At 36.6% G+C, this 12102-nt stretch overlaps 1 protein-coding gene across 4 annotated transcripts in view; it reads left to right on the top strand.

Annotated features, from left to right (window-relative positions):
• Positions 1-12102, top strand: part of ANO2 (anoctamin 2) — a 578869-nt gene that overhangs the window by 453115 nt on the left and 113652 nt on the right. For all 4 annotated transcript variants that reach the window (XM_072653705.1, XM_072653706.1, XM_072653707.1 and 1 more), the window contains one exon: positions 5817-6012. In XM_072653705.1, the coding sequence (XP_072509806.1) occupies positions 5817-6012 (196 nt within the window). The remainder of the gene's footprint in view (positions 1-5816; positions 6013-12102) is intronic.

Here is a 12102-nt window from a genome sequence, read left to right as displayed (position 1 = left end):
AATTAATATCACTCCAGGTATTGCAGCCTGTCATTTTTAATAGAATTTATTTTTCCATTTCTTCCTCCTGGATTTTGTTGGAATTGTAGAGAATGAATGATAATTTAGGTGGGTGTATTTTATAATCTGATAATTTGCTGAAGTTGTTATTTCAATTAATTTGAATTTTCTTTCTACAATTCTTTAAGCTAGACTATAATGTCATCTGAAAAAATTCAGTCATTTTATTTCCACTTGCTCATTCCTTCGATATATTTTTCTTATCTTATTGGCATGGCTAGCATCTCTAGAATTTTATCACATAATATTGGTAATAATAGATATCCCTGACCTTCTTGAAAAGGCTTCAAATGTTCCTATTCAACTCTAATTTTTTTTACAGGAATGAATAAAAGTCTTCTATTATATTAAAGATTCATTTTTTTTTTCCCTGAAGGATTATGTTCACTTTTGTGTGGTAATTCTTGGTTACAATAAGCCTTTATCTTTTGCTTTTTGGAATAGCAATATTCCTGGACTTTTCCCCCACTTTATAGTAGTTGTCACTAAGTCTCCTGTGATCTTGACTATGGTTCCTATATTTTGAATTCTTTTCTTTTTGGCTGCTTTTAGTATTTTTTTTTTCTTTGACCTGAAACCGTTGCATTTGGACTCTAGCATTTTGAGAGTCTTCATTTTGTGATTTCTTTCAGAAGTTTCCTGGTGGATTCTTTCTATTTTTACTCTATCTTCTGGTTCTAGTAAATCTAGGCAGTTTTCATTTATGATTACTTAAAATAAAATATCTAGGCTTTTTTTTCTAGTAATGGTGTTAAGGGAGTTTGATGATTCTTAAATTATCTTATCTTAACTAATTTTCCAGGTCAATTGTTCTTTATAGCAGATAACCCTATATTTTCTTCCACTTTTTCCATTCCATCTATTTTGTTCTAATATTTCTTGCCTCATGGTTTCATTAAGTTCTATCTGTGCTGTCCTAATTTTCAGGAAGTCCATTTCTTTGGTAAGGTTTTCTGCTTTCTGTTCTGAGATATGTATTCTCCTAATTCTTTCTTCCAGAGCTATTATTTAATTTTTAATTATATTTTTAATTATCTCCTTCATTTTTCCCCAGTGATCTTTTAATCCTTGTGACTAAATCATTTTCTTCCCCTCTAAGGCTCTCCTTGTTCCCCTGAGCTATAGCTGGCATTCCTGGCTGGCTGCCTCTTGAAGTGCTCATGGCTTCTGGCTATATTTTAGTGTTGTCCTTGGCCGGATGAAGGAGCTTACTTTTGTTAATCTTTGGATTTCTTAATAATTATTTTATCTATCCCATTTTTAGCTCATTGCTGGACTATAGAGGAGAGAACTAAGCTCTTCCGTAACTTTTCTTGCCACCAACTTAACTGGAAGTCCTTAGCTATATATCCTATGCTCGACATTTGCAGCCATTAAGAAACTGACCTCATCTTACCTTTCTAGATTTACAATATATTAGTGTCTTTCAATTACTTTATGTTCCAGCAAAACAATACTACTTCTATTTCCAGTATATGGTGTTTCATCTCCTAACTCCATGCCTTTGCAAATACTCTACCCCTTGTCAGGAAAGCACTACTGCCTCACTTCAGTCTGTTAAAATCCTTAACAAGGTTGAGCTCAAGTACTGTTTCCTTTGTGGAACCTTTTCTGATCTTCTCAGTTGCAAGTATAATATTTTGTGTTAACTTGTCTGTGTCCAAATTGTTTCTTCCTAACAGGATGTAAGTTTCTTGAGTTAAGGGACTATCTTTTTGTTTGTTACTGTATCCCCAGTGCATAGTACATTACTTGACACATAGTAGGCAACAAAATGCTTATTGAATTAATGAACTGGTTCAAGTGTAGCCTCAGACATTAGCTATATATAAGAATGGGCAAATCTCATGTCTCCTCAGGTTTCTCATGTGGACTATGGGAACAATAATGCTTTCACAAATGTATGGTGGGGAAAGCACTTTGATGAACTTAACGTACTATGTCAATGTGCGTTTTTATTCATTCATCATTTGCCTATTATGGGAATGAGATCATGATATCGAATTCTGGCAGTGCTGATAATAATTCACATTTATAAAGTACACAAACATTTACACAGCAGTTTTCCCACAACTCTCTCTGTTGGGTGGTACAAATATTAGCACCTCCATTCCACATAAAATCACAGAATTCGTCAGCATGGTCCTCAGATGTTAGGAAATACAAACCATATCTGAACCAAAAGCCCCTTCTGGGACATGCCAGACAAGTAGACATCCTTTCTTTGCTTGATTGACTCCAGGGAAGGGGGAGCCAACTACTTCCCAAGGAGCCCAATTTGCTGATGCATGACTTTAATACTTAAAATTTTTTAATTTGTGTTCATTTTAAATCTTTTTATGGATAGCTATAGTTCTATTTTCTCATACCAAATGTAATTTGTGTCCCACATGATAATCCCTCAAGTAAAGACAGTCATAATGTCTTTCTTAAGTCTTCTCCAGGCTAAACATTCCTTCAGCCGATCTGCATATCAGAGGATCTTGTGGTCTGTCATTTTAGTGATTACTCTCTGGTGTCTCTCCAGCTTATTAATAGCCTTTGTAAAAGGTAGGACCCAGAACTTAACCCAGTATTTCAAATGTGGTCTGAACAGGGTTAGAGTACAAAGGGTGTACCACACTCCTTAGTCCTGAATATTGTGCTTGTCTTTATGCAACCTAAGGTAATATTAGCTTTTTTGGGTCACTATGCTGTGCCATTTATGAGTATGCAAACTGCTTTCTAGACATGTTCCTGTCTTGTACTTATTTTCTTTCTTACTTACCACCTTTATGTTAGTAGCTGTTTATGAATGTCACTACATGATAGAAGAGAGATAAACATATACTGTTTGCCTTTTCAGTGCATCATACTAAACACAATGGGCAATATAAAGACATATAAGTCATAATTTTGGCCTGCAATGTGCTCCCAGTCTAATCTGAAAGACAGAATGTGTACAAAAATTCATCATGAATAACATATCATGGAGTATTAGAGCACAGGACTAGAAGTCAAATGAATTGGGTTCAAATCCCAGTTTGTCTCTGAGAGTCCGTGGGAACCCAAACAAATTTTTTTTTTCATCTGAAAGTGGTGTAGAAGATGGGAGGAAATTGGGTTGGATTAACATCCCTTAAAAATAATAGTTCATCTTATAAAGCTCTTAATGAATACAATGCACTTTATATTCTCTATGTTGCTTAGTTGTTTCAGTCATGTCCAACTCTGTGACCCCATTTGGGATTTTCTTGGCAAAGACATTGGAGTGGTTTGCCATTTCCTTCTCCAATTCATTTTTTCAGATGAAAAAACTGAGGCAAACAGGGTTAAGTGACTTGCCCAGGGCCACAGAGAGGTAGTAATTGTCTGAGGACAGATTTGGTCTCAGAAAGATGAGTCTCACTTAGTGACCTTTTATATTCTATACACTCTGTATTGATTCTACATTTTATGTGTGTAATCTTATTTGATCTTGCCCCAAATCCCTGTGATATAGATAAGATAGTACCAGTGTCATTATACTACATTATTTTGAAAAAACTAAGTCTCAGAGAAGTTAAATTAGAACATGTGACTGACAAGACTTCATATGTGTAATGAATGACATAGCCACAGTTGAGATAAAGGTCTTCTAAGTCAGGAGAACATTCCTAGATGCTTCTTCAGCACTAGATTTCTGTGGTTCCAAAGTAAGATATATTAAATGCCAAATGAGAAGTATAGGAAATGAGAGCTTTGGGAGATCTCAAAGCAAATAATTTGGACTTTTTTGGGGGAGTAGGGGTGGTGGAAAGGGGTAGGTAGGTAGTATATCCGGGGAGCAAAGAGTTAGTGTGAGAGGACATTCTTTAACTAAAATGTGATGTCTTGACTTCCTGAGCAGAGCTTAGTCCTTTGTGTATGTATACTTTCAGAGAAGAGAAAAGCTAAAGGCAAACAGAATGTAGGTCAACCCCTCCCTGCTCCTGTTAGGGCTCTCCAGATCCCCATAGCAAAAGAGAGATTTCTGCCATTGTTTTTTGACCCAGAACCATAGCATCCTCCTCCATCATAAGCCTCAGGTCTCCCTCTGCTTCATCAGCACTACCAAGAACCATCACTGCAAAAGTGATTTTGGGAGAAAATAATCATACCACATTTTCCAGGCCTTCACTGTCTGGCAGTGACAACCCCAAAGGAATTGGGAGTGAAAATGTCTACATTATTGGAGAATGGTGATGTCATATCCTGGTTTTTCTACTTACATAGCAGATATTTCTTAACCCTCAAGGCTGTTTACCATCCTTACTTTCTCCCCTACCCCAAGTAGTTCATCCACATAAAATGGCTTCCCCAAACCATGTTTTTCTCATCTAATCTTTTGCTGTTCTTGGTTCTAGACAGAATAGTTTCTAACCACCCAGTAAAGTGCCCCCTTCATCTCCTATGACCTTCCCCACCAGGGGCCATATCTCTTTCCTTCTTGTACCCTGTTTGGTCCACAACAATAGAAGGATAGTAACAGTTGCCTCTTCCCCTCTTCCTTTGCCCAATGTCTTTCATTTAGCTTGTCCTCATCATCCCCTTAAAGGAAAGAGATATGACTTAGAACAGGTTCCTTTCCTGGATCACAAAAAAGAAAACTACATGAGTGATGCAAATTGAAAATATAATCTAGTTCAGGGCAACTCAGACACAGGGTAATTTTTTGCTTGTTACGAAATTGGATCCTGATTCAGACTAATCCTGTTCAGGGGTAGCTTTCTTTTCCTAATTTTTCTGTGCTTGACACATAGTAATGACCTTTCCTTAGTATGGGAGGGAGTATGATATGGGGGGAGGGGTAGCAGGCAGGGAGAACCCCTTATTATTCTTAATTTCCAGAGAGAGGAAATACAGGGCACCCAGAGGTCAAGTGGCTGGTAAAATTTCCCTTCTGAAAACAGCGGCTTTAAGTCAGCGTCACGGCAAGAGATTTCTGCACCAAATGGAGAAATCTGAGCTCTTCATTTCAAATAGTTGGTTGGAGGAGAAGTCTCAAAGTGTTCCTTTGTTTAAAGTGAAGCTTGAAGAAACAAATTCTGATTCCTCCTCTTTTTCCTCCCTTGACTAATCCTGTCCCTCCAAAATTTCCAGCTTCTGTTTTGTTCCCTAGCTCAAAAACCTTCCATGACTCCCTATTTCCCATCTTATAAGTTTCAGTTCTAATGATATGGACTCACCCTATTTACTCAAACATATCCTACAACTTTCCCTATTTCAATAATGTTCACCTCCGTTCCTCCTCCCCCATGAATATAATCTACTTTCCTTACCTTTAAACCTATATTCACAATTTTTACTCCAATGCTTAAAATGCCTCTATTTACCTCTTCTCTAAATCTTGCCAGTTTTTGAAAGCCTAGTTCAAGTCCTAAAACCTCCATTAAGACGTTCATGGTCACCTCAGCTGCTATTGACTTCTCGCAATTCTGAACTTATATAGGAACGCATATCTTGCCTGAAAGGCAATGTGATAATTAATTACATATTGATTACACATTGTCTTGTTGCTCATTATTCTTTCTTCAGTGATTTTTTATCTTATTGGTGTGGCTGTTCCATCCATTTGTGTACACTCCACTCTATCTGTGCCTAAGACTCTACTCATAGACCCTCAAAATGTTAAAACTAGAAGTGACAAGATATTATCAACCTCCTCATTTTCCATATGAAACTCCATTTTTACAATAAGCTAGCAAATAGCAGAACTAGGTTTGAATGATTCCTCTCCCTGTTTTTCCCCTTGACAGATCGCACTGACATTCTCCATTGTCTTTGGGGTGATTGTATACCGAAGTACAGTTGCAGCTGCCCTGTCTCTCAACAAATCTACCCGCTCCAATGTCCGGGCGACAGTGACAGCAACGGCAGTCCTACTCAATCTGATAGTCATCCTTATCCTGGATGAGATCTACGGTGCTGTAGCCAAATGGCTCACGAAAATTGGTACTATGCCACTAGACTCAGTGATTAGAAATTGTATTTTTTTTTACTATTGCACTATTTTATATATATATATGTATATATTTACTATTACTATTTACTAATTTTACTATTGTACTATATTACTATTACTATTATTTTTAATATTACACATTTTACTATCACTATGTGATGTAGTCCCACCTTATTCTGGCCCACTTTGAGTACCGATAGCTAATAGCAATGAAGGTTCTTAAATCTCTGCCTGTTAGGAACTATTTTTGTCTATCAAATAATCCAAAAAAACCCCTAATTTTAGGACTAAAAGGAAACTTTGAGCTTGTCAAGAAAACCACTTGAATAAATGAAAAAGCATTTATCGAATGCTTACTGTGTGCCAAGTACTACACTAAATTCTATGGATAAAAGTAGAAAATAATTAGACATTTCTTTTCTCAAGGAGCTCAAACTCTATCATAGAAATATGGGGTTAGAGGAATTCTCATGGTCACCTGGTTTATCACTCTCCTTCTGTATGAAAGAAATTAAGATCAGTCTCATTCATTCTACAATGGTGTTTGACATCCATTATAAAGTGTTTATTATGTACAAAAAGCTGTTCTAGGTTAAAATGAGATAATATCTGCAAAGCACTTTGCGTAATGTCTCACATATAGTAAGCAGTATATAAATGCTGGCTATTATTAATTATTATTATTATTATTATTGGTACATATTAGTGATTTGTAATCCAGAAGGGAGAAATATGTGTACAAAAATACATATACTACAAATTAGAATATGACAGGTATTCAAGAGGAGTACAGAATGTTCCAATTATTCAGAGGAAAAAAATATAATACATGATCACAGAGATTATTATCCCATCCTACCCTCTCATTTTATAGATGAGAGAACTATGATCTATAGGACTCAAGTGATTTGAGTATACTCTGGCTCTAAATTCTCCATTTAAGTTGGGGTTTAAATGCTAAGAAGGAATTCAGAAGAGATACTAATAGCTGACTTTAAGGCTTGCAAAACATTTCCCACCAATTACCTCTTTTGAATCGATCCAAAATGGTATGAGGTAGGTCCGAGTGATATTTGTTATCACCACTGTATATATGAGGAACCAGAGGTTTAGAGAGGTTCATTTCCCCATACAAAGTATAAGGTGTGTACATGCCAATGGAAAATGTATAAGCCCATGTGATTTTCCTAAATCAATGCCTTGATAGGAAGGCATCAATAGACATCCCTAGAATCCTGCCCACTGCTCACCAAGGTCACCTTCTGTTCTTGCCTTGAAGAGAGAAAGAGAAGAACTTCAGTTCTATTCTTGAACCTCTGAGAGGTGAACTAGAATTATATCTATCAACCCCTCCAGTATTTCTGGTCTAGGGAAATAATTGACTACAAAAAGCCACCACATTCTCTGTTGCTATCTCTTACAATGGGGGCTTTTATTCTTCAGTTTGATCCTTTCCTACTAAATGCTAGTTACAGAAAAGACTATCACAAATGGCGAATAGAGAGAAAATCTATTTATCTGACTAAGTAACAAAGAGAAATTATAGAAGTTACACAGATATATAAAAAAATTCAAAGGGTGAATGAGGTCTTCTTCTGGGAGTGAAATATCTCATTTCAAAGAGAGACACCCTGGTGTCACTAAAGAGGGAAATTCCATGAAGTCTCTAAGGAGGCAAGCTGGAAATTAGAGAGGTCAGGAGACAGTTTCTAAGGGAGAAGAAAGAGGAACTAAGAGGAATTAATTAAGAAAAACTAAGGAATTTGAGGGAAAATTCAGATGGCTGTCTGAACTGTTCTTCCATGTTGTGGAACATTTCCCCCCTAATTTGACCAATTCTGTTTTTAATGTTTTAGTTTCTTCTGTATTCTCGTTCTCATTCTCATTCTTTCTCTCTCTCTCTGTGTCTCTGTCTCTCTCTCTGTCTCTCTTTCTCTTCTTCTTCTTCTCTCCCTCTCTCTTTTTCTCTCTCTCCTTCTCTGTTTCTCTTTTCTTGTTAATTTTTCAAAATGTATTTTTATTTACTCCATCAATTATTTCCCAATTATGTGTAAAATTTTTTAACATTCATTAAAAAAAGTAGTTTTACATTCTTTTCCTCCCTTTTACCTCTCAACTACTCCTTGAGAAGGCAAACAATATGATATCAATTATATATGTGGAGTCATGCAAAACATACTTCTATATAAGCCATGTTGCAAAACAAAACACACACACACAAAAGTATGCTTCAACCTGCACTCAGACTTTTTCAGTTCTCTAAAGATGGATAGCATTTTGATCATAGATCCTTTGGAATTGTCTTGGATCATTGTCTTAATCAGACTATTGCCAAGAATTGCTGTCTTTCACAGTTGATTACTACAATATTGCTGTTACTGTGTACAGTGTTCTCCTGGCTCTGCTCATTTCACTTTGCATCAATTCATGGAAGTCTTTCCAGGTTTTTCCAAAAACCTCCTGCTCCTCGTTTCTTATAGCACAATAACATGCAATTACATTCATATGTCACAACTTGTTCTGCCATTCCCTGATTGATGTGCATTTCCTCAATTTCTAATTCTTTGCTACCACATTGCTATAAATATTTTTCTACATTTAGGTCCTTTCCCCTTTTTTTATGATCTCTTTGGGATACAGACCTAGTAGTAGTATTGCTGGATTAAAGGATATTATTCATAGTTTTATAACCCCTTTTACATAGTTCCAAACTGCTTTCCAGAATGGTTGGATCAGTTTACAACTCCACCAACAATGCCTTATTGTTCTAATTTTCCCACATCTTCTTCAATATTTATCATTTTCCTTTTATGTCATATTAGCCAATCTGATAGATGTGAGATGGTACCTCAGAGTTGTTTTAATTTGCATTTCTCTAAGCAATAGTGATTTATAGCATTATATGTGATTATTACAGCTTTGAGTTCTTCTGAAACCTGCCTGTTTGTATCCTTCGATCATTTATCAGTTGTGGAATGGCTCACATTTTTTAAAAACAAATTTGATTCAGTTGCCAAATAGTTGAGAAATGAAGCCTTTATTAGAGAAACTTGCTGTAGAATTTTTCTCCCAGTTTTTTGTTTTTCTTCTAATTTTGGTTGCATTAGTTTTATTTGTGTAAAAGTCCTTTTAATTTCATGTAATCAAAATTATCCACAATTATCTTTATCTTCTGTTATCTTCTCTTTTCTTATCCATAGATATGACAGGTACATTTTTCCATGGTCTGTGGGACATTTTTATAGTCTCACTAGAAAAATATTCCCAATGTCTCATTGACCCAGTGGCCATAAACACACTGTCACAATATTTTACATAAACCTCCTGCATGATGCTTTAAACCAATCTTTCCCCTGAATTTTCTAGACATGAAGTAATAAGGACCTGCACCAGGGTGACGTCAGCATCAGAGGGTAAAGGTGGGGTTTATATGAAATATATTATGATGGTAATATCAACAGAACTTTGCAATTGATTGGATATAAGTAGTGTGAGAATGTGAGGAGACTAGGATGACACTTGAGTTCAGAGTTGAAGGAATAGATAGTGGTATCCTTGACAGTAATAAGGACAGTAACAGAATAACTTTCAGAGAAAGAGAATGAGTTCAGTTTAAGACATGTTGAGTTTAAAATGTTTACAGGACGTCCAGTTTGGGAGATGTTCAATTGACAATGGAAGATGAAGCCTAGAGGTCTGGAGAGAAGTTAGGACTGGTTAAGTAGGTCTGAGCATAGAGGTGATGATGGAATACATGGGAGCTCATAAGATCATCAAGCAAAATGTAGAAAGAGAAAACAAAGGGGGCCCCCAAACAAAGTGTTGGGAGACAACTGTGCGAAGATCTAGCAGAGGAAACTGAGAAGGCACAATCAGACAATAGGAGGGAAGAAGAATATCATGAAAACCTAGAGAGAAGAAAGTATCAAGGAGAAGAGCATGATCAAGAGTACCAGAAGCTAGAGAGAGGTCAAGAACAATGACAGTTAAGAAAAGGGACCCAGTGAGACAATGGAAAGCATGCTAGCTGTAGAGTCAGAAATCTTGGGTCCAATCCTTCTTTTGATACTCCCTGCCTGTTTTGAACATGGGCAGGTCCATCATCCTCTCCTGGCTTCAATTCTTCATCTATAAAGTGATGAAGGTTGAACTAGTTGACTTCAAAGGTCCTTTCTCTCTCTGAATCAATGTTCCTATGATTCTGATGTATATAAAACTCTGTGTAAATGCAAACTGTTATTAATGACCTTAAGTTAATCAACTGCAGATCTAAAACTGGTACAGTAGTAACTCAATCAATGATATTAGTTGAGATACTTAAGTTCAATATTATATGCAAATTTGTAGACTCATAGACCATTAAAGTTGTACAATGATTACAGCAGTGGAATCAGGAAGCAGGATATAAATATTAGCTTAAACATATATGTGTCTCTGGGCAAGTTAACCTATCTGGGCTTTATTTTCCTCATCTATGAAATAAGGAGATTGCAATCTGTGACTTCTAAGGTCATTTCCATCTCTAATATATCATCCTATGAGCTGCAAAGTTCTCTAGCTTAGTCTCCTCATTTTGACTCCTGTTTCAAAGACCTCTTCTACAGAGGCTATGGAGACTTTTATCAACTCTCTTTCTTAAAGAAACAGTAGTAGTCTTCATCCTCTTTGAAAGATAAAGGTTAATATAGTTCCATCAAGAAAAGCTAAAGGAACTGAGGCTCAGTGAGAGTTAAATATCTTCCCCAAGGTGACACAGGTACTTGAGGAGCAGAGTTTGGAGTAGAACCCTGGATATCTGGTTCCTTATCTGGTGGCAGCACAAAGGTTAATCAGCCCCGTTGCTTAAATAGCAGTCATTACACTTCCACTGAGTGCCCCCATGCCGTGGTCTCTGAGGAAACATTAAAGAAATGGGAGAGGTGATCCCCACTGTCAAAGGACTCACAACTTAGTCAATAAAAGAGAAAGCACAAGAAGAAATTCAAGAATATTTAAAATGAACAGGACAGAAAAGTACAAATGACTAAGTATATAAACACGCCCAGCGTTTGGGAGGTTTATGTCTACAAGGCTTCTTGTAGAGGGTGAATTTTGAGCAGAGTTTTGTCAGAAGGGAGGGAGCTCTAGACATCACAAACCTGCACTGGAAAGCTATATGCGTGGGAAATTGAGGTCATAACACAGCAAGTAAGGTCAAAACTAGAACAACTTTTGAAGTAGACTTTGAGTTTCAGACTCCAAGCCCAATGCTTAGGTTTTCTCCCAGCTGAAAATCACTAGGATAACTAGGGTATCAGAATTGCTCTAAAATATCAACAATGTCAGTCTTCTGGCATGGTTACGATTAATTTTCTATCCATTGTAGAGGGAAATATGTTAATACTAACTAGGAGAGAAAAAGGAGGTTGGAGGCAAAATTAATACCAAAGACAAAAGTGGTTTCTGGGACATCAAATAGCTTTTTAAAGAATAATGTTTCAAGGCTCTGGGTGTAAGTGGATGGATCTAATTTTCCTCCAAATATTTACAATATGTGTTTTTAGAAAGAAGGGTGAAAGTGTTTGTCTGAATGTGGCCCAGGTTTTATTGGACTCAGAGCACTGGAGACAAAAGGAGCCATAGTCATTATAGCCCCAGTCTGATCAAGAACATATATCCTGAGCCAAGCACATGTGTGAGGCCATCCTGCTTTCCTTGGGAGAATGGAGAATAAATTTGGATAAACTTGAAGTTGTTCTGACAAATAGGACTTTTGAAAGAAAGGCATGTTCTAGGGCAGAGGTGCTGAACAAAGGGTCATATCCCCAGTGCTGGTTAAACCAGATTAAAATATCCTTGTGAAATGTTTAACAAAATAAATAAAAATACAACAAAACATAGATAATGTTAATTTGTAGTTTTCTAAATCACCTAGCAGCGAGATCCTTGTTTTTTTTGCATGTGTTTGATATCACTGTTCTAGAGGATGGTAGAATGAGGGCAAGATGGTGGGCATGAGAACCAGAAATCAGAAGAACAGCAAATCTCAGTGATTACCTGCAACCACAACCAAGTCACTCTACCTCATAGACTCTCAAAAC

The sequence above is a fragment of the Notamacropus eugenii genome, chromosome 3 (assembly GCF_028372415.1).
Source record: "Notamacropus eugenii isolate mMacEug1 chromosome 3, mMacEug1.pri_v2, whole genome shotgun sequence".
NCBI lineage: Eukaryota > Metazoa > Chordata > Mammalia > Diprotodontia > Macropodidae > Notamacropus > Notamacropus eugenii.
This window is presented reverse-complemented; position numbering and strand designations above follow the sequence as displayed.